We start from the raw sequence: 22,422 nt of genomic DNA on the forward strand, positions 1-22,422 counted from the left end.
GGCACATTTTCAGCAGAAATCAAACACAATTAGGCAACAGTTCAGCAGAAATCAAACACAATTAGGGCACAGTTCAGCAGAAATCAAACACAATTAGGGCACAGTTCAGCAGAAATCAAACACAATTAGGGCACAGTTCAGCAGAAATCAAACACAATTAGGGCACAGTTCAGCAGAAATCAAACACAATTAGGCAACAGTTCAGCAGAAATCAAACACAATTAGGCAACAGTTCAGCAGAAATCAAACACAATTAGGCAACAGTTCAGCAGAAATCAAACACAATTAGGGCACAGTTTAGCAGAAATCAAACACAATTAGGGCACAGTTCAGCAGAAATCAAACACAATTAGGGCACAGTTCAGCAGAAATCAAACACAATTAGGGCACAGTTCAGCAGAAATCAAACACAATTAGGGCACAGTTCTGCAGAAATCAAACACAATTAGGGAACAGTTCAGCAGATATCAAACGCAATTAGGGCACATTTTCAGAGCTGCAAAAATAAAAGAATTTACTCACCTGGCACTGGCAGAAGTCTTCTCTCCCCGTCTCCTCTCCTGGCCGGCTCCTCAGGCGCGCAGTTCCCACGGAGCTCCCTCCCTCCTCCAATCTCCCGCGCTGATTGAATCAGGGCTACGGGAAGATGGCCACCCGAAGCCCTGTACTGGAGGCATAGTCTCCAGAGCAGGGCTTCGGCGGCGGCCATCTTCCCGTAGCCCTGCCCTACTCTGCTCTGCCAGCCCCGCGCGGCTGCGGGAAAACAGCCGCCGAGGCCCCTACGATCTTGAGGCCCCAAGCGACCGCTTGGTTCGCTTTATGCCTCGCGGTGCCCCTGGGCGCTACTGTAACAGAAACTGCCCGAATGCTTGGCATTTCAAGCGGTACTGTCTCAAAAGTAATGACTGCCTTTGAAAGAGAAGGAAAAGCATCCTCAGCAAAGCACAGTTGTGGCCGAAAGTCAAAGTTGTCTGAGAGAGACCGTCGGACTCTAAATCGAATTGTTAGAAAAGCTTGCAAGACCACAGCTCCTAAAATCACTGCAGAGCTGAATGAACACCTACAAAACCCAGTTTCCACAAAAACTGTTCGTTGGGAGCTGCACAAATCTGGATTTGACGGAAGAACTGCAATTAGAAACCCTCTGCTCTCAAAGACAAATGTTTCAAAGCGACCAAGTTCATCCTATGGTTCAAGAACTGTTTCCGGAGGGGAATGCCATCTTTGAAGATGATAATGCCCCAATCCGTACAGCTAGAATTGTTAAAGAATGGCACGAGGAACATGGAAGTTGAGCATCTCATCTGGCCACCACAATCCCCAGACCTCAACATTATTGTTCATTTATGGTCGTTATTAGAGATTCAAGTAAGAAGTCGATTTCCGCCGCCATCGTCTCTAAAAGAACTGGAGGGTGTTTTAACTGAAGAATTGGCTAAAATTCCTTTGGAAATAATTCACAATTTGTATGAATCAATACCTCAGAGAATTGAGGCTGTAATTGCTGCAAAAGGTGGACCTACACCATATTAAAATATATTTTGATTTTCAAGGTGTTTCCATTATTTTGTCCAACCCTTGTACATCAGCAACATGTAATCAAATGGGTGGGGTACTGTGGTGATTTGCTCAGCTGCCTGTGCAGGCAGGCAGCTTTTTGACCATTGTATAGGTTTGCATGCTGCAGGACTCTGGAAAGAAGAGCTTCTGTCAGTTTTGCAGCTTGTGCTTGCTGAGGAATTTGCATACATTGTCATGCAAATTGCCTGGCCACATTCATTGGAGGCGTGTACTATAAGTACTATGTGTGTCCCACAATGCTTTGCTGTTCATAAGGATTTAGTCCTGTGTAACACTCCTGCCGGGAGTGTCAGCCATGCTCTTTGTTTGAAGATCAGCTTAGAGTAATTCCTGAATCTGGGCTAGGCAGGTTTTCCCTAGTGCAGTTAGGATTGTTTATCTGTTTGTTTGTTCTGTTGCCATTGTCCTGTCCCAACGGTGGTCGACAGGAAATGGTTCTGATCTCTGTTCTTGGAGTATAGCTGGTGCAGCGGTTGCTACCAGCTATCTCTTCTGATCTGTCTCCTGGGATCGCGCTAGCCACTTTTCGCTAGCGCTGTGGATCCTTCTGTTCTGTCTCCTGGGATCGCGCTAGCCACTTTTCGCTAGCGCTGTGGATCCTTCTGTTCTGTCTCCTGGGATCGCACTAGCCACTTTCCGCTAGTGCTGTGGATCCTTCTGTTCTGCTACTCTGTACCTGGATTGCGCTAGTCAGTTTCGCTAGTGCTGTGGATCCTATCTCCCGCCTGTTCCTGTTTTCGTGTGTCTGTCTTGTCTGCTACGAGCGCTTGCTAAAGGCTCGGTGAGGTAACCGTTGAGCAAGCGGTCGCGTCCTCTGTTTCATGTTGTCTGTCTATGGTTAGTTAGGCGTGCTTGTCTCTATTGTGCTTATCACGTGGAGACCGCGCATAACCGCGTGCACTGTTGCGAATGAGTGCGGTGTCCGCAGTTAGCTAGCGTTTGTTATTTTCCTTGTTATTCTCATTGTATTATTTGCTGTGCCTTTGCTAACCTCGTATTCTGTTCTGATCTGCCTTGTGTCACGTCTGGCGATCGCACCTCTCGCGATCGCGTTCCTATTTCATATCTGCTGTTGTGTGTGCGCGGTCGCGGGGTGGCGACTAGATTGGCGCACACACATACAATCTGTCCCTTTGCTCGTTCTCATTCGCAATCGCTTCTCTTGCGATTGCGTTCTGCGCTCTGTACAATTCCTGTCTGGCATTTGTGGAGGTACAGAGGATTGGTTCCTCTGCACTCCCCAGCGCCATCTGCCGACAGGAATTTCCCTCTACGGGTGTGTAGCACCTTTTGCTGGGTGCCTGCAAATATACGCTTGTGGAGGATTTCCGCCGTATCAGCGCACGCGTTGTGCACTGATCACGGAGAAAGTTCCACAATCGTTACAGGTACTAGAACAAGTCAGGTGGGGTGGGGGAGGAGGGGGAAAAAGGGAGAAAGGGGAACAGCCAGAAGGGGAAGAAATTAAGGAGGGGAGGGAGAGGAGAAGGGAGGGTAGGGATTTCAAGTACAAAGTAGAAATAAATGTAAGTTAAACATGGATGAAAGTAATGATGGAGGGGGGGGGGGGGGGGTTAACACATGGGGGGGGGGGGGGGTATGGGTAGGTAGTATATAGTTATAGTAAGCAAAAAAGTTGTGGGAAAAGTGAAATAAAATACAATGGTTCAGAAAAGTCCAAAGGTCTTACCTCAAACAGGTCTGGTACAAAGCTCAGCACCTCTGTGACTGGTGTTCACACAGAGAGCTTTTTTTATACATGAAAGGGCTAATTAAAAGCCAATTATCCAATGGGATTTCCCACAAGAGAGGAAGTAATCAAAAAATGCCCAAAATGGCCTGTCTAGCATAGGTCGCGCATCAATGATGTCATGCGCATGTGTGTTGCTCCCCTGGATGCAGTGGGAGCCATTTTAAGTGAGGGCAGAATGCCCTACACGGAATGATATGGCGTGCACGTGCGTAAAAACGTACGTATGCGTACACGTACACGTAAGGGGAGCTTACTGTCTACTTACATAATATATTCTATATCATATTATATTATATTCTTATTATGCATTTATTATGCATTTATATAGCACTGACCTCTTTTGCAGCACTAATCTAATCCCTGCCATATGTATGCTAACCAAGGCATTACTTCTTATTAAAGGAGAGAGGGGGCTTCATCCAAAGTTTTTCTGGGAAGATGAACTGTCTTTAAATAACATCACAGCTTATTTTATGTACATTTAGCCATTTCCATGACCCATCATGAGCACATCCATTTTCTAGTGCATGACCACACTCCTTTTTTTTGCTAATCAGCTACCCCAACTAGTGGGTCCAGTACCTGCAAACTACCCTCACAAAAAAAAAAAAAAAAAAAATCCCGGAACTGCCCCTGCATAGTTATGTCACTGACTATACCCAGAGGAGTTCACAAACTAATCCCTACGATAATCGAATGTCTACCATGTTATTATTATGTACCACTTACATCTACAGCACTACTTTGCAGAATACATGGGTATTATATGTGAACTCCAAATTATGGGGCGAGTGGGCCCCAGGCTGACAATCCTCTGGTGAGCCCTAAGTGTCCCAGTCTGACCCTGGCACTCACACTTTTTTTTAGAGCACTCTTGAATGGTGTACCTGTATTGATCCTTTTTAAAGCGGACCCAAACCAAACATTTTTTTAATTCAAAATGTTTAGTTGCACCACTCTGACACATACAAAGATAAATAAACACTCCTTCAAGCCTATGAGCATTTCAATGCTTGCTTTTCAGCCTTTTCTTTTCATAACTAGGGTAATACAGGTGGCAGCCATTAGCAATTCCTCCTTTGCTGGACACCACCTATTCCACCAGTTTGCCGGATTCTGTCCCGGCAATATGAAAGGAAGGGAGGGGTTTCTCCAATAAATGTAAAATATTTTATATTTGTCATCAAGCAGCTGAAAAAAGGCTGCTATTTATTATTATAATTTAGAAAATAGATTTTATTTCTGAAATCTTGTATTTTTAATTTGGGTCCACTTTAAGTGTTCCATTCAGAACCTAGCAAGTAGAGATGGCCCAAATGGTTCACCGGCGAATGGTTCCCGGCGAACTTCCGGGGTTTGCGATCGCGGAGAACTGCGAACTTTTCCGGAAGTTCGATTCGCCCCCATAGTACATTATTAGACTTTGACCCTCTACATCACAGTCAGCAGGCACCTTGTAGCCAATCAGGCTACACTCCCTCCTGGAGTCCCCCCCCCTTATAAAAGGCAGGCAGCGTCAGGCATTGGACTCACTCGTGTGCCTGCAGTAATTAGAGAAGGGAGAGCTGCTGCAGACTCACATAGGGAAAGCTTAGTTAGGCTCTTGTAGGCTTGTTAGCTTGCTCCTTGCTGATTCTTATTGCTAAAAAAGCACCCCTCAACAGCTCTTTTGAGAGCTAATCTTGTTCTTGTGATCTATTTTTTTATTTTTTTTGTGTGTGTGGTTCACTTGCATTATATACAGCCCTGTCAGTCAGTCGCAGCTGACCTTTGGCCCCTTGGTGGTAATTTCTACTGTACCACTGCCAGGCCCAGCACATTCAGTGACTACCTGTGTGTGGCAGCTGCACATTTGTAATCCCAATTACTGCACCTGTTCACTGTTTAGTGCACCTACCTACCTCCCTACGTGAGTGCACACATTGTTAATACCACCAGTCATTACACCTGTTCATGGTACGTGTGTGTGTGACAGGGGCACATTTGTAATACCCAGCAAGCACTGTATATACCTACCTGTTGTTCAGTGCACCCACCTACCTACGTGAGCGCACACAGTGTGATATTTAATACCCCCAGTCACTGTACCTGTTCACGGTACGTGTGTGAGACAGCTGCACATTTGTAATACCCATCACTGCATATACCTACCTGTTGTTCAGTGCACCCACCTACCCACGTGAGTACACGCAGTGTGATATTTAATACCACCAGTCACTGTACCTGTTCACGGTACGTGTGTGTGACATGTGCACATTTGTAATACCCAGCAGCACTGCATATACCTACCTGTTGTTCGGTGCACCCACCTACCTACGTGAGCGCACACAGTGTGATATTTAATACCACCAGTCACTGTACCTGTTCACGGTACGTGTGTGAGACAGCTGCACATTTGTAATACCCATCACTGCATATACCTACCTGTTCTTCAGTGCACCCACCGATCCTCGTGAGTACACGCAGTGTGATATTTAATACCACCAGTCACTGTACCTGTTCACGGTACGTGTGTGTGACAGGTGCACATTTGTAATACCCAGCAGCACTGCATATACCTACCTGTTGTTCAGTGCACCCACCTATCTACGTGAGCGCACGCAGTGTGATATTTAATACCACCAGTCACTGTACCTGTTCACGGTACGTGTGTGAGACAGCTGCACATTTGTAATACCCATCACTGCATATACCTACCTGTTGTTCAGTGCACCCACCTACCTACGTGAGCGCACGCAGTGTGATATTTAATACCACCAGTCACTGTACCTGTTCACGATATGTGTGTGTGACAGGTGCACATTTGTAATACCCATCACTGCATATACCTACCTGTTGTTTAGTGCACCCACCTACCCACGTGAGCGCACGCATTGTGATATACCACCCCGTGCATACCTGTTAACTGCACCTGTGTGACTGTACATTGCATTAGTCAAGTCAGTGCATACTGAGGAGGAGAACTTACCTGACATCACTGAGGAAGAGAAAGAGGAGATGGATAGTATGTCTGGATCCAAATTTGTGCAGATGGCGTCTTTCATGCTGTCCAGTCTGTTGAGGGATCCCCGTATAAAAAAACTCAAGGGGAATGAGCTGTACTGGGTGGCCACGCTACTAGACCCACTCACCTGAAGGCAAAAAGGATGCTGCACAGGCAGAACAAGCTGGCAAATATGCTTTACAGTGTGTTTAAGGGTGATGTCACAGCACAACGGAATAAAGGTACCACTGTCAGTAATCCTCCTCCCATGTCCACGCAGGCAAGGACAGGACGCTCCAGCGATCTCATGGTGATGTCGGACATGTGGACATTCTTTAGTCCAAAGCCTTGCCTTAGCCCTTCCGGATCCACCCTCCACCAAGGCCTCGACCATCAGGTAGCCGACTACCTGGCCTTAAGTGTGGATGTAGACACTGTGAGCAGTGATGAACACTTGGACTACTGGGTGCGCAGGCTTGACCTGTGGCCAGAGCTGTCCCAATTTGCCATCCAACTTCTGTCTTGCCCTGCCTCAAGCGTCCTGTCAGAAAGGACCTTCAGCGCAGCTGGAGGCATTGTCACTGAGAAGAGTAGTTGCCTAGGCCACAAAAGTGTTTAGTACCTCACCTTTATCAAAATGAACATGGCATGGATCCCGGAGGGCTACTGTCCGCACGAAGACTAAGTCAGTCCCCACACACAGCATCTCTGGCTGCACGCCGTGTGACTGGCTGCCTGCCCCAAGACTAAATCGCTCCCCACACAGCATCTCTGCCTGCAGGCCGCTTGACTGCCTTCTCCGTCACCACCAACAGGGTCCAGGACACCAGGCAGATTCCTGAATTTTTAAGGCCGCTGCTAGCAGCGGCCGCTATAATAATTTTTCTGGTGCGCGTACATGCCTGCCTTATTTTTCTGGCTGCACTGCAGCTGCAACAACAAAACAAAAGGCATGTGCATGTGCCAATTCCCCTTTGTGATAGTTACCTTGCCGCGGTGAAGGGGCTTGCATATCACAATGAAGCAATGACGACGGCTATGAGTGTCTCGGGGGGCACATCCACGATAATAAGTGTAAGAAACGAGGCAGCTGCGGCGAACAGCACCGCCGCCGCAGCTGCCTCCATGCGGCCATCCGTCCGTTTGGCGTCCAGGACGCCGAGGACGGAACATCCTTCCGTGCAGGGGGTTGCCTTGCACAGACGGGACCTTTATGCAGGGAGGAAGCCCGTCAGCTGACCTGCCGGTCGGCTGACGTCAGAGGGGACCCACGGCGCCCAGGATTGGTTGATGAGAGGGGGGGCGTGCCAGTGAGGTCTCCTCTGCTTCATAAGCCTCCGGGCTTCATTATCTCATTGTCTGTTGTCGTGAATACTTGCGTGTTAGCGCTCAGACCTTAGGCTAGTTCCCTGGTGTTGATGCTAAGGATTTCACACCAAGACTAGGATATTGCTACCTTGAGATTGTTATTTGTTTAGACTAGTTCCTGGTGTTGATGCTAAGGATTTCACACCAAGACTAGGTTATTGCTACTGTATTGATCTCCTGTGTATGACTCTTAGCGATTTCTCTGACTCTGATCCTGCTTTCCGATCCTCTACTTTCGCTTATCTGCCTACCTGTTGCTGAACCTCTACCTGATTACCGATTACTTTCTTGTCTCACGATTCTGTACCGATACGTACCTTCCTGTTGCTGAACCTCTGCCTGATTACCGATTACTCTCTTGTCTCACGATCCTGTACTGATACTTACCTCTCTGTTGCCGAACCTTGCCTGCCTGACCATTCTACTCACCAGTGGGCCCTCGCCACTGGTGAGGTGTTAACTACGCCAGCTCCGCTGGTGAAGCAGTTCTGCTAGGCCATAGTTCAGCCTTAATTACCTGCTCGTTAGGTAACCTGTCATTGTAGTATTACTGTGTCTCGCAGGCTGCAGTACAGTCTGACTCACCCGCCCCTCGGGTGTTCAGCCTCTTCAGTATTGTTCCCCCAGCTTGCTGGAGGTTGTACGTTAGTGCACGGTCAGTGTACTGTTTCTACCTCACCAGCCCCTCTGGTGAGGTCTCATTGTACCATTAAAGTTACGGTTGTACCAAATCACTACACACTCTGCTGCTTGTCTGCTATACGAGTATTATTGGTGATTCTGCAGATTACACATAATCGGGTATAGCATCTGCATTATTGGTGATTCTGCAGATCTCCACATAATCAGACATCTCAACTACGACACCCAACCGTTACAATAAGGTTGTTGCTTCATTGTGACAGACTAAATTCAATCAGCTGTATACTCAGTCACTGTTGTTCTGTCATTGAGCTACCTCAGCCCGACCATATGGGCAGGAAAGCCGCCATCACCTGCACTCTCGTCATGGTGCGCACCAGTCCAGCATGGCCGTCACTACACAAACAGCTGTTTGCGGTGCGTTACACAGTGAGTTTGGTCTGTCAGTGTGAAGCAGTACACTAATTACACTACCTGGTTGATGTATACACATGCAAGATGTTTTAAAGCAATGTAGGCCTCCAATTTAGCAATAAAATGTGAATTCTGCCCTTAAAAACGCTGCTGTGCGTTAAATCCAGATTTTTTTTCCCGGGACTTTTGGCGTCTATCCCACTCCGCCATGCCCCCCTCCAGGTGTTAGACCCCTTGAAACATCTTTTCCATCACTTTTGTGGCCATCATAAATGTTTCTAGTTTTCAAAGTTCGCCTACCCATTGAAGTCTATTGCGGTTCGCGAAAGTTTGCGTGAATCGAACTTTTGCGGAAGTTTGCGAACCGAAAATCAGAGGTTTGGGCCATCTCTACTAGCAAGGCTACGCTTTTCGTTCAGTGCATAATCTTATGTTTTAGGAATATTCTATTGGATTGTTTATTTATTCCACTCACAGTAGAAGATCAAAATGTTTATGTTCATTTTGAATTTAAAGTGTACGCCAGAAGCTAAAAGTTATTCTTTTATCTCCAGCTGAGTTTTCAACACAAAGTTGGCATTTTGTACTGCAAATCAGGACAGAGCACAGAAGAAGAAATGTACAACAATGAAACTTCGGGGCCTGCATTTGAGGAGTTTCTTGATCTTTTGGGACAGCGTCTATGCTTAAAAGGACTAAATAATTACAGAGCACAACTAGATCATAAAAGTAAGTACTGCAAAAATAATGTTGTACTTTTTTGTAAACTGTTGTCCTGTTGTGAACTGGCACAACTTCAGCTCTTGCACCACATATGATTCAGATGTAAGATACATCAAAAGAAGAAGAAAAGACAAAGGGCTTGATTCATTAAAGAGGCACTTAAGCCTGCAGCTGTCCCATGCCTTTGCAGTCACTGACGGATCCTCTTGTCCCCTGCCGCCAGCTACTTTCACTTCGCCAACAGGCCTGGCCACGCATAGCCTTCTATGTGTTCCCATCTGCAATAGCGTCCTGCACCTGAGCAGGGCGCTATTGCAGACGGGAACACGTAGAAGGAGATGCGTGGCCAGACCTCTGCAGGCGCAGTAAGGCTGTCTGACGAAAATGAAAGTAGCTGGCAGCAGGGGACAGGAGGATCTGAGAGTGACTGCGAGGGCTCGGGACAGCTGCAGGGGGCTGGTAGAAGCCCCAGGTGAGTAAAACAGATTTTTTTTGCTTAGGCTTAAGTATCCCTTTAAGCTGCGCTGCTTTAGGCCCACTCCTATTCTACACTCCTAGCCCACTCCTGCTAAAGCAGTGCAGCTTAATGTGAAGGAGCGGCTGCTATGCCCGTCTTACATTACAGTGCTCGCTGCTATATAAGGAGCGTACCTTTCTTAGTTACGCGCGTTGCTTACATATTGACACGCGTAACTTTAAAATGTGGGCAGCCCTTTGAGGTATGGAGACCGTGATACTTAATTAGTGGCACTGCTGCGGTCACTATACTTCAAAGGACCCCAAAATATGGGGTATTAATCACAAAAGTTCACAACAACTAATAATGCGAGGGGTCAGAGCTGGGACAAGGTCCTCCAGCACCCAAGGCTGAGACACCAAAGTGTGCCCCTTCATCACCCCACCCCAGCCATCACACACTGATCTCTATTAGACTAAGAGGTGCCACAGACCCCCCCCCCCCATACCTTAATCTCTAGTTATCTGGCTTGCAGTCACTGCCATGTATCCCCTTTTCTTATTTATCTCTTCAAATGCAATAAGGGAATGATAGCTGAGTGAGTTGTGCGCCCCCTCCTACACTGCACCCTAAGGCTGGAGCCTCTTTCGCCTCTGCCTCGGCGCAGCCATGTGAGGGGTAGTACATAATGTAACTGTATTTGTGTAAAAAAAAATTTAATTATGCAAAGGCGGCACAATAATAAGACAAGCTGCTCAAAGTTCTCAGGGCCGGTCCACAACGCCCCCTGAAATGGATAGTCAAATAAATGGAGAAGAACCAAGTGCTAAATGATGTACACTATTCAGCTGAAAACGTGATGAAAAAAGTGCCTGATCCGTGACGAAAAGGCTTATATTTCAATTACTCACGTCCTGTAAACAAATAATAGACAGATATGTGGCGTGTCTCAGTCCAAGCATACTACACAATGTCTGCACGCGTGTTGGAACAAACTGTTTCCATCCAATGCATCAGCCGGAAATGATGTAAAACGTCTTGCGATCCACTATGCGATCCAGGCTCTGTCAGCCAAGATATCCTGGATACGGGGACAAGCGAAAGACAAACCAATAGTGCAGACTGCTCCTATAGTTGAAAGACTGCGCATACACTTATGCACTTACTTCAAAGCTTCTTGGTTTAATAGCGTATAATACAAAATTCCCATTCCGGATTTCGGCAACCGCCTTCATCAGGGGATAAAATACAATGAATATTGCTCTCATTATATATCCTAAATACTCCTCCCCCTACTGCATCCATTAATGAGCCGACTATACAGGAGGAGAGAGGGGACAATCCAAGAACATCATACAAAATTATGCAAATAAAAACCTCTCAGGCAATAAATGTGTAAGTGATACACTCTGCAATATAAGATTATGACATTCCTATGCGGAAAGCTGTATATTCATAACAATAAATATATGTAACATTACAGTATAAAAATTATAAACATGCAGTAAAAACAAAAAACAACAGGCTCGCAATGGAGCCCTATTCTTCACTGATAGAGCACTTCAGATCTATAAGTGCATTAAGTCCCTGCGGTTTTAAAGTGCCCAGCTGATATAGCCAATGGGTTTCTAATTGGGAGAGGGCCTTGATGACATTGCCACCTCTCCAATGTGCTTTAACCCTATCAACAGCAAAACATCTAACTCCATTTGGTATCCCACCATGTACACATGAAAAGTGTTATGGAACACTATATGAGAATTTTATTCAGGATGTGTGATGTTATAGATATGTTCAGAGAAACTTTTTGGGAGGTTCTGCCCTGCGGCCGACATATTGCATGCCGCACGGGCAGACCAAAACATAAACAACACCATCATAGTACAAGTAAGAAATTGATTAATTTTAAAAGTTTTTCCATTGGCATGAGAGGTAACACTGGTCACTCTAGTTCTCCCGTATTCACATATTTTGCACAATTTAACATTTTTATACGGGAAAAAAACCTTTAAATGATGGAAATATGGACGGTCTGCTTGTCCGTAGACAATTGGTGACCAGCTTATTGCTATGTTAGGTGGTGTAATGGATAGCGGAGATGCCGCCGTGCGGTCTGGCAGCGGGGCGGCTGTCTCCGCGTTCAGACCGGCGGTTTCTGCACAGCAGCATGCGTCTGGTTTGCCTGGGCCTTCTAGTGCACACAGATGGAGAGCTACGCGCGCACGCGCTAGAAGGCAGGTCCTTTATGCCAATAGGAGAGGGATCAGCTGATCAGGTCGATCAGCTTATCCCAGCGCAGTTACTGATTGGCTGAGTGGCGCAGGGCGGCGCTGAGGAGCGCTGCAGTATATATAGATCTTGCTGATCAGTCTCTGGTTGTCTGCCATTGCGAATACTTACGCGTGAGCACTCAGACCTCAGTCAGATCCCACAGTGTGTTAGAACCAGGTGGACCTGGGAATTCACACTTAGCCAGATTACGCTCTTGTTATACTTTAGACCAGTTCCGGGGTGTTGAGACCAAGGACCTCACACCCAAGCTTAGGATTACTGTGTCATTGCTGTGCTATACTTTAGACCAGTTCCGGGGTGTTGAGACCAAGGACCTCACACCCAAGCTTAGGATTACTGTGTCATTACTGAGTTATTCTCTAGACGAGTTCCTGGGTGTCAAGACCAAGGACCACACACCTCAGACTAGGACCGTAATTTATATCTGTTATGACTATTTGCTCTGTCGACCTCTCTCTTGCTTTTTGATTCGATACCTCTGCATATCTGTCTACCTGTTGCCGAACCCTGCCTGTACCCGGTTACCGAATCAGCCTTCTATCTCTGTACCTTATCTGCTCGTGTGTTGCCGACCTGGCCTGCCCGACCCTCCAGGCTGTCACTCATCCCTTGAGTGCTCAGTCTATCTGTACTAGCTGTGACACTATTCCACCAAGTGTCAGTTAGCTATTAGGACTCTTGCTCCTCAGAGAGTCCGGCCTGCTAAGCAGCCAGTGGCCTCTACTCCTCTGGAGTCCCCTGGCTGCAGTACAGTCTATTATCTGATCACCAAGTGTCACTGGTTGCCAGGCTCTCTCTATCCCCTCTCTCAGGGAGATAGTCCCTGCACAGCCGAGGGCCACCTGCCCCTCAGGTGGTTCCTGGCCGAGCTGCCTGTGTCTCCCGCCTCACGGGAGATAGCCTACAGGTACACCAAACACTTACACTTCAATAGGTGTCCAGAGGTTAGTCATACTTGTATTATTGGTGATTCTGCAGATCATCCATAATCAAGTATACATCTGTATTGTTGATGATTCTGCAGATCATCAATAATCAGATTCTCTCTGTGTGCTGACACCGATCATTACAGAACGGCAGACCTGAAAAACAAAATGGACGCACTCAACAGCCGTCTTGATGGACTAACCACCTCGGTGGAGAATTTCATCATTGTGTTGGACGGTCATCAGACCCAGATTACTGCTTTGTCTGGGTCCATACAGGTCCTTAAAACGGCTGTGAATGCAGTGTGATCTCCTCTAGTTACAGACTTGCGTATGTCTGTACCCGAAAGGTTTTCTGGTCATAGATCTGACTTTCAGAGCTTTAGAAATCGAGTAATGTCGTATTTTGAGTTAAGACCCAATTTATCAGGAACTGAGGCACAGAGAATTACGTTTATTAAGACCCTTTTGTCAGGGGATTCTCAAACATGGGCATATAGCCTTCAGGCAGGGGGGGCATGAGGCTTTGACATCAGTTGAGGAATTTAAGGCCATGGCCATAATTTACGATGATCCGGACATTGCCTCTACTGCTGAGCGGAAGCTTAAGACTTTTCGTATGGGTAAGGATCCGGTAGCAGTCTACGCAGCTGAGTTCAGGAAGTGGGCTGTGTCAGCTAGGTGGGGGACATTTGCGTTATTAGACTGTTTTCTATCAGGGCTATCAGACGCAGTCTCTGATTTGATTTTGGAACACCCTGAACCGAAATCTATTGATGAGGCAATCTCTTTAGCAGTACGGGTTGATCGCCGTTTACGCTATCAGAAACAAACCCGGGGTAAGAACAATGTAAGATATGTCTCCTACGCCTCTCCTCCACTCCTCCACCCGTTTCACCTCTGCCAGAGCCAATGCAAATTGGACAGTCAAAATTGACACGGGTGGAAAAGAATTGCAGGAAAACAGAACAGCTCTGTTTGTACTGTGCAGAGGAGAGTTATAAGGTACAGAATTGTCCTTAAAAGTCGGGAAACGCTGCCGCCTAGGTGTAGTCAGAGGTAATACCCTAGGCGCGCAGTTATTACCTCTAAACAATAATCGTCTGCTCCTTCCCTGTTCCGTCACATGGGAGGGTCAGACTGTTACCACTGAAGCTTTTATAGACTCTGGTTCAGCGGCTAACTTTATAGATTACGAGTTTGCAAAGAATTTGGGGGTTCCCATACTTCCGTTAGACCAACAGGTTTTGGTCACTGCGGTAGATGACTCTCCTCTGCAAAGTAGACATCCCCTATCTCAGACCCCGGAGTTGATGTTCAGTGTTGGGGTGCTACATAAAGAGAGTCTACAGTTTGTGGTCCTGCGTATGGCAACCTCCACGGTTATTCTTGGCATGCCATGGTTACAACTCCACTCCCCTCAGATAGATTGGGCTTCAGGTCAGCTAACGAGCTGGTCTACCCATTGTCATCATCACTGTTTAGCGAAAGTAACCGTGGGTAACACCAAGATTCAGGTTAAAGGTGTGCTAACTCAATATGCAGAATTTGCTGACGTATTCTGTCCCAAATCAGGAGATAAACTTCCCCCCCACCGTACCTTCGACTGTCCCATCGATTTAAGATCTGGTTGTATGCCCCCTAGGGGTCACCTCTATAATATATCTGGGCCTGAGAAACTGGCAAAGCAGGAATACATCAAAGAAAACTTGACCAAGGGTTTCATCCGTCCCTCTCGTTCACCAGCAGGGGCAGGATTCTTTTTTGTAAAAAAAAAAGGATGGAGGCCTTCGTCCCTGCATTGATTATCGAGGCTTAAACAAGATTACAGTAAAAAATCGTTACCCTTTGCCCTTGATTGACGATTTATTCACTCAGGTTACCAACGCCAAGATTTTCTCTAAACTAGATTTAAGAGGTGCATACAACCTAGTTCGAATTAGGGATGGTGACGAATGGAAGACGGCCTTTAACACACCCGACGGGCACTACGAGTACCTGGTGATGCCCTTCGGGTTGTGTAACGCCCCGGCCGTCTTCCAGGAGTTGATTAATGAGGTATTCGGGAAGGTGTTGGGGAAGTTCGTCTTAGTATATCTGGACGATATACTGATCTTCTCGTCCAATTTCTTGGAACATCGAAAACATGTTAAGTTTGTCCTAGGGAAGTTAAGACAGAATCTTCTTTACGCTAAATGAGAGAAATGTCTTTTCGAAGTAACCTCTGTTGCCTTCTTGGGGTACATTATCGCTACGTCTGGCCTCTCCATGGTTCCTGGAAAGGTTTCTGCTGTTTTGGAGTGGCCTCAGCCTGTGGGACTGAAGGCGCTCCAAAGATTTTTGGGCTTTGCCAACTACTACAGGAGGTTTATAAAGGGGTACTCTTCAGTGGTCTCGCCTCTCACCAGTCTCACCAAGAAGGGGGCTGATACTTACCACTGGTCAGCAGAGGCACATTCTGCCTTCTCTACACTGAAAAAGCTGTTCTGTTCTGCACCCATATTAAGACATGTGGATGTCACCTTCCCCTTTATCATGGAGGTTGATGCCTCAGAGGTGAGGGTGGGGGCTGTATTGTCTCAGCGATCGGGTTTGCAGGGCAAACTCCACCCATGCGCCTACTTCTCTCGTAGGTTTTCACCCGCAGAGAAAAACTACAATATAGGCAACTGGGAGCTTTTAGCTATCAAGTTAGCTTTTGAAGAATGGCGACATTGGCTAGAAGGTGCAGAACATACTATCACAGTTTATACAGATCATAAAAATCTGGAGTACATAGAGGGCGCCAAGAGACTTAGCCCTCGTCAGGCCCGGTGGTCTTTGTTCTTTTCAAGATTCAGATTTGTAATTATGTATACCCCTGGTAGTAAAAACATCAAGGCCAACCCCTTGTCCAGGTGTTTCGAGCCCGAGACAGTACAGCCCTCAGGCCCTGAGACCATTCTACCTCAGAGGGTAGTTTTGGCAGCCACTGAGACCTGGAAGGATTGGACAGTCACTCTGAGTCCTTACCAACAGGATGTTCCAGAGGGGAAGCCCGATGGGGTTATGTTTGTACCACTGCCTTTTCGTCTGCAACTCCTACAACTGTTTCATTCCCACAAAAATGCTGGTCATCCCGGGGCCACCAGAACTCAGGATTTACTGGCCAGATGTGCTTGGTGGCCTACGTTGGCAACAGATTGTAAGGAGTTTGTAAGAGAGTGTGCAGTGTGTGCTAGGAGTAAACCTTCTCGCCAGGCTCCTGTTGGTACTTTACAATCCTTACCAGTGCCAAGTGAACCATGGACTCATTTGTCCATGGATTCTGTGGGAGAACTCCCCAGGTCTGAGGGCAAGACGGTCATCTGGGTGGTAGTAGACAGATTCAGTAAGATGGCTCATTTTGTTCCATTGAAAGGACTCCCCTCGACCCAGGAATTGGATGATCTCTTCATCCAGCACGTTTTCCGGCTGCATGGCATTCCGGAAAATGTAGTGTCAGATCGGGGAGTCCAATTTGCATCTAAGTTTTGGAAAGCTTTTTGCCATCAGCTGGATATGGATCTTGCATTCTCATCAGGCTACCACCCACAGACCAACGGCCAGACCGAAAGAGTTACTTAGTCCCTAGAACAATTTCTCAGATGTTATGTTCCAGATGCACAGTCCGATTGGGTAAATTTTTTGCCGTTTGCGGAATTTGCGCACAACAACCTGAAAAGTTCCTTCTCAGGATTTTCCCCATTCCAGGTAGTGTCAGGAAGATCACCCAAGTTTGCCCCGTTGCCTGTGGTGTCTACACCATTCCTAGCCCTGGAGGATTGGCAGAGGGCTTTGAAGGAGATTTGGGGAATGGTTAAGAGGAACTTGGGGAAAGCTTTCCAGACCCAGAAAAAACAGGCAGACAAAAGGCGGTCCGTAGAGTGGAAGTTTTCTCCGGGAGACTTGGTGTGGGTGTCCACTCGGCATTTGGCCATGAAGCAACTGTCACCCAAACTGGGTCCTAGATTCATAGCTAGGACCATTCCCAGTGACCAGAAAAATTAATGTCACTTATGCGATTGATTTCCCAGCCAGCATGCGAGGTGTGAGATCATTCCATGTGTCTCTGTTGAAGCCGGCAGTGCACGTGGATTCCTCTCCACCCCATCCCCCCCCCCCCCCCCCCCGTGATGGTTGATGATCAACCTGAATATGAGATTGAAAATATTCTGGACTCTCGATTAGTGCAGAATTCCGTGCAGTATCTGGTCCACTGGAAAGGATATGGTGTGGAGGAAAGAACTTGGGTGCCAGATTGCCGCATGCATGCGGAAGAATTTCATGACTCACATCCTGGGAAGCCCGGTGGGAAGTGTCCGGAGTCCACTCCTCAGGGACGGGGGGGGGTACTGTAATGGATTGCGGAGAGGCCGCCGTGCGGTCTGGCAGCGGGGCGGCTGTCTCCGCGTTCAGACCGGCGGTTTCCGCACAGCAGCATGCTTCTGGTTTGCCTGGGCCTTCTAGTGCAAACAGATGGAGAGCTGCGCGCGCGCTACAAGGCAGGTCCTTTATGCCAATAGGAGAGGGATCAGCTGATCGGGTCGATCAGCTGATCCCAGCGCAGTTACTGATTGGCTGAGTGGCGCAGGGCGGTGCTGAGGAGCGCTGCAGTATATATAGATCTTGCTGGTCAGTCTCTGGTTGTCTGCCGTTGCGAATACTTACGTGTGAGCACTCAGACCTCAGTCAGATCCCACAGTGTGTTAGAACCAGGTGGACCTGGGAATTCACACTTAGCCAGATTTTGTTATACTTTAGACCAGTTCCGGGGTGTTGAGACCAAGGACCTCACACCCAAGCTTAGGATTACTGTGTCATTGCTGTGTTATACTTTAGACCAGTACCGGGGTGTTGAGACCAAGGACCTCACACCCAAGCTTAGGATTACTGTGTCATTGCTGTGTTATACTTTAGACCAGTTCCGGGGTGTTGAGACCAAGGACCTCACACCCAAGCTTAGTATTACTGTGTCATTGCTGTGTTATACTTTAGACCAGTTCCGGGGTGTTGAGACCAAGGACCTCACACCCAAGCTTAGGATTACTGTGTCATTACTGAGTTATTCTCTAGATGACTTCCTGGGTGTCAAGACCAAGGACCTCACACCTCAGACTAGGACTGTGCTTTATATCTGTTATGACTATTTGCTCTGTCGACCTCTCTCTTGCTTTTTGATTCGGTACCTCTGCATATCTGTCTACCTGTTGCCGAACCCTGCCTGTACCCGGTTACCGAATCAGCCTTCTGTCTCTGTACCTTATCTGCTCGTGTGTTGCCGACCTGGCCTGCCCGACCTTCCAGGCTGTCACTCACCCCTTGAGTGCTCAGTCTATCTGTACTAGCTGTGACACTATTCCACCAAGTGTCAGTTAGCTATTAGGACTCTTGCTCCTCAGAGAGTCCGGCCTGCCAAGCAGCCAGTGGCCTCTACTCCTCTGGAGTCCCCTGGCTACAGTACAGTCTATTATCTGATCACCAAGTGTCACTGGTTGCCAGGTTCTTTCTATCCCCTCTCTCAGGGAGATAGTCCCTGCACAGCCGAGTGCCACCTGCCCCTCAGGTGGTTCCTGGCTGAGCTGCCTGTGTCTCCCGCCTCACGGGAGATAGCCTACAGTTACACCAAACACTTACACTTCAATAGGTGTCCAGAGGTTAGTCATACTTGTATTATTGGTGATTCTGCAGATCATCCATAATCAAGTATACATCTGTATTGTTGATGATTCTGCAGATCATCAATAATCAGATTCTCTCTGTGTGCTGACACCGATCGTTACAGGTGGCCTCCTGTATATAATACGTGGTTGGATTAGTGGGTCCTTACGCAGAATACCCCATTTTTTTGTGATGATATCTTTCACTGCATGGTGATTCTTTAGAAAAGAGGTAATAAAAGAAAGATCCTCCCCTGTTTCCTGAGGGTCTAGCACCCTAGTTTTCTTAATTAATCTAACATCCCTCCCCGCTGTAAATACCTTGCCCCTCTCTTTGTTAATCAAAGCAACATCATAACCTTTAATTATAAAACGCTCTGATATGATCTGTGATTGTTCCCAATAATCTGTATCAAAGGTACAGTTTCTCCTTACTCTGCAGAACTGTCCCCTGGGGACATTCTGCAGCCAACACCGAAAATGACAACTCTCTTTTCAAATATAAGAGTTCCGATCTGTCTTTAAAATAACACTTAGTGCAGAGCTGGTCATCTCTTAGAAAAATATTCAAATCTAGAAAATGTACTTGTGATGTGCTATATGAGACATCAAACTGCAAATTCCAGTAATTGTTGTTAATGTGAGTAATAAAAGATTGTAGAGAAGGTTCATCTCCACCCCCAAAAAATATACAGTCATCAATAAAACGCCTCTAAAAAATTAAAGGAAAAATTAAAAACCAAGGAACGATCAATCCCATGCTACCATATAGAGGTTTGCCATTCTGGGGGCATGTTTAGCCCCCATCGTGACGCCCCTCTCCTGGCTATAAAAATGGTGCTCAAACCAAAAATAGTTTCTCTGAGTTGAAAAATCCAAAAGTATACAAAGAAAGTCATTTTGTGGTTTCAAAAGATTTCCTGCATCCTCAAGCGCCTGGATGATCATAGTAACTGATCTGTCCTAAAGTATGCAGGTGTATAGAGATTTAACATCTGCAGTGCAGAGAAAGATGTGTGTACCAGCTCTATCACGAGTGTCATTCAATTCATTTATTTGCAGAATTACATCAAGTGTGTCTTTTAGATAAAAGATTGTAGAAATGTATCCAGGTATTCCCCCACCTGGTAGGTGATGGAGTGGATACCCGACACAATAGGTCTACCGGGTGGGGCCTCCTGGTCTTTATACAACTTTGGGAGAACATAAATCACTGGTTTTCTAGGATACCGAATATTCAAATATTCAAATTCTTTCTGGTTCAATATACCTTGAGCAAGGCCCTCTTTTACAATACCTTCCAGTTCCTTTTTGTATATGGAGGTGGGGTCTCCTTTTATTCTTTTGTATGTTGTGGTATCCTGTAGTTGAGATTCTATCTCCTTGATGTAAGCCTGCTTTTCCCAAACTGCAATTCTTCCCCCTTTATCTGCCGCTTTCACGACCCAAGAGGAGTTTCTTCCCATTTCTTTAAGCTGCTGATGTTCTGCTTTAGTAAAATTTGGTTTAATGTAGCGACCAGTTTTTACTTCAATATTCTCTAACTGATCATGTACTACTTTTTAAAGATATCTACATATTTATTATTGGTTATACAGTGATGTGAAAAACTATTTGCCCCCTTCCTGATTTCTTATTCTTTTGCATGTTTGTCACACTTAAATGTTTCTGTTCATCAAAAACCGTTAACTATTAGTCAAAGATAACATAATTGAACACAAAATGCAGTTTTAAATGATGGTTTTTATTATTTAGTGAGGAAAAAAAACTCCAAATCTACATGGCCCTGTGTGAAAAAGTGATTGCCCCCCTTGTTAAAAAATAACTTAACTGTGCTTTATCACATCTGAGTTCAATTTCTGTAGTCACCCCCAAGCCTGATTACTGCCACACCTGTTTCAATCAAGAAATCACTTAAATAGGAGATATCTGACACAGAGAGGTAGACCAAAAGCACCTCAAAAGCTAGACATCATGTCAAGATCCAAAGAAATTCAGGAACAAATAAGAACAAAAGTAATTGAGATCTATCAGTCTGGTAAAGGTTATAAAGCCATTTCTAAAGCTTTGGGACTCCAGCGAACCACAGTGAGAGACATTATCCACAAATGGCAAAAACATGGAACAGTGATGAACCTTCCCAGGAGTGGCTGGCCAACCAAAATTACCCCAAGAGCGCAGAGAAAGCTCATCCGAGAGGCCACAAAAGACCCTAGGACAACATGTAAAGAACTGCAGGCTTCACTTGCCTCAATTAAGGTCAGTGTTCACGACTCCACCATAAGAAAGAGACTGGGCAAAAACGGCCTGCATGGCAGATATCCAAGGCGCAAACCACTTTTATGCAAAAAGTACATTAAGGCTCGTCTCAATTTTGCTAAAAAACATCTCAATGATTGCCAAGACTTTTGGGAAAATCCCTTGTGGACCGACGAGACAAAAGTTTAACTTTTTGGAGGTGCGTGTCCCGTTACATCTGGCGTAGAAGTAACACAGCATTTAAGCAAAAGAACATCATACCAACAGTAAAATATGGTGGTGGTAGTGTGATGATCTGGGGTTGTTTTGCTGCTTCAGGACCTGGAAGGCTTGCTGTGATAGATGGAACCATGAATTCTACTGTCTACCAAAAAATCCTGAAGGAGAATCTCCGGCCATCTGTTCGTCAACTCAAGCTAAAGCGATCTTGGGTGCTGCAGCAGGACAATGACCCAAAACACACCAGCAAATCCACCTCTGAATGGCTGAAGAAAAACAAAATGAAGACTTTGTGTGAGAGAACGCGGAAAAGCCGCCATGTGTGCTGCTGAGGAGGCGGCTGTTTCCGCGTCCAATGCGGCGGATTGCACGTGGAGGCGTGCGTCTGGTAACAGGGCAGAACACGGAAAAGCCGCCACATGTAACAACAGTAAGGCGGCTGGTTCTGCGTCCAGCGCAGCGGTTTGCACACGGCAGCGTGTGTCTGGTGTGGCTGGGTCTGTTAGTGCACACAGGCTTAGGAATACATGCACGCACGCGCTGAGAGGCAGAACTCTTATACTGGGCAAGGAAAGGTCAGCTGATCACGCCGATCAGCTGACTCCAGAGCAGGATACTATTAGTTGATCAATTAGGGGTGGTGCCGGAGAGCACTACTCCATATATAGTTACTGCTGGCCAGTCTCAAGTTGTCTGCCGTTGCGAACACTACGTGGAAGCACTCAGACCTTAGTCAGATCCAACAGTGTGTTTGAACCAGGTGGACCTGGGAATTCACACTGAGCCAGATTACTTGTACTGTTATTCTGTTTATGCTTAGACTATTTCCAGGGTGTAGAGACCACGGACCTCACACCCAGACTAGGGAACTTGTGTTATCTATTTGTTATTCATCAGACTAGTTCCAGGGTGTAGAGACCAAGGACCTCACACCCAGAATAGGCATTGTTGATATCTGTTATGACTTTACTGCTGTCCTGACTATCCCTCTGATCTCTGATCGGTACCTCGCATATCTGATATTCTGTTGCCAGACCCTGCTTGCCTAGGATACCGAATCAGCTTTCTGTCTTTGTACTTTATCTGTCAGTGTGTTGCCGACCAGGTGTGCCCAACCTCGAGAGCTA

The 22,422-nt window shown here is 46.5% G+C and overlaps 1 protein-coding gene across 1 annotated transcript in view; it reads left to right on the forward strand.

Moving 5' to 3' along the window:
- Positions 1 to 22,422, forward strand: part of LOC137504805 (signal-induced proliferation-associated 1-like protein 2) — a 161,410-nt gene that overhangs the window by 98,651 nt on the left and 40,337 nt on the right. Inside the window, exon 4 of the mRNA XM_068233396.1 lies at positions 9,296 to 9,470. Coding sequence (XP_068089497.1) covers positions 9,296 to 9,470 — 175 coding nt within the window. The remainder of the gene's footprint in view (positions 1 to 9,295; positions 9,471 to 22,422) is intronic.

Source organism: Hyperolius riggenbachi, chromosome 4 (genome assembly GCF_040937935.1).
Source record: "Hyperolius riggenbachi isolate aHypRig1 chromosome 4, aHypRig1.pri, whole genome shotgun sequence".
NCBI lineage: Eukaryota > Metazoa > Chordata > Amphibia > Anura > Hyperoliidae > Hyperolius > Hyperolius riggenbachi.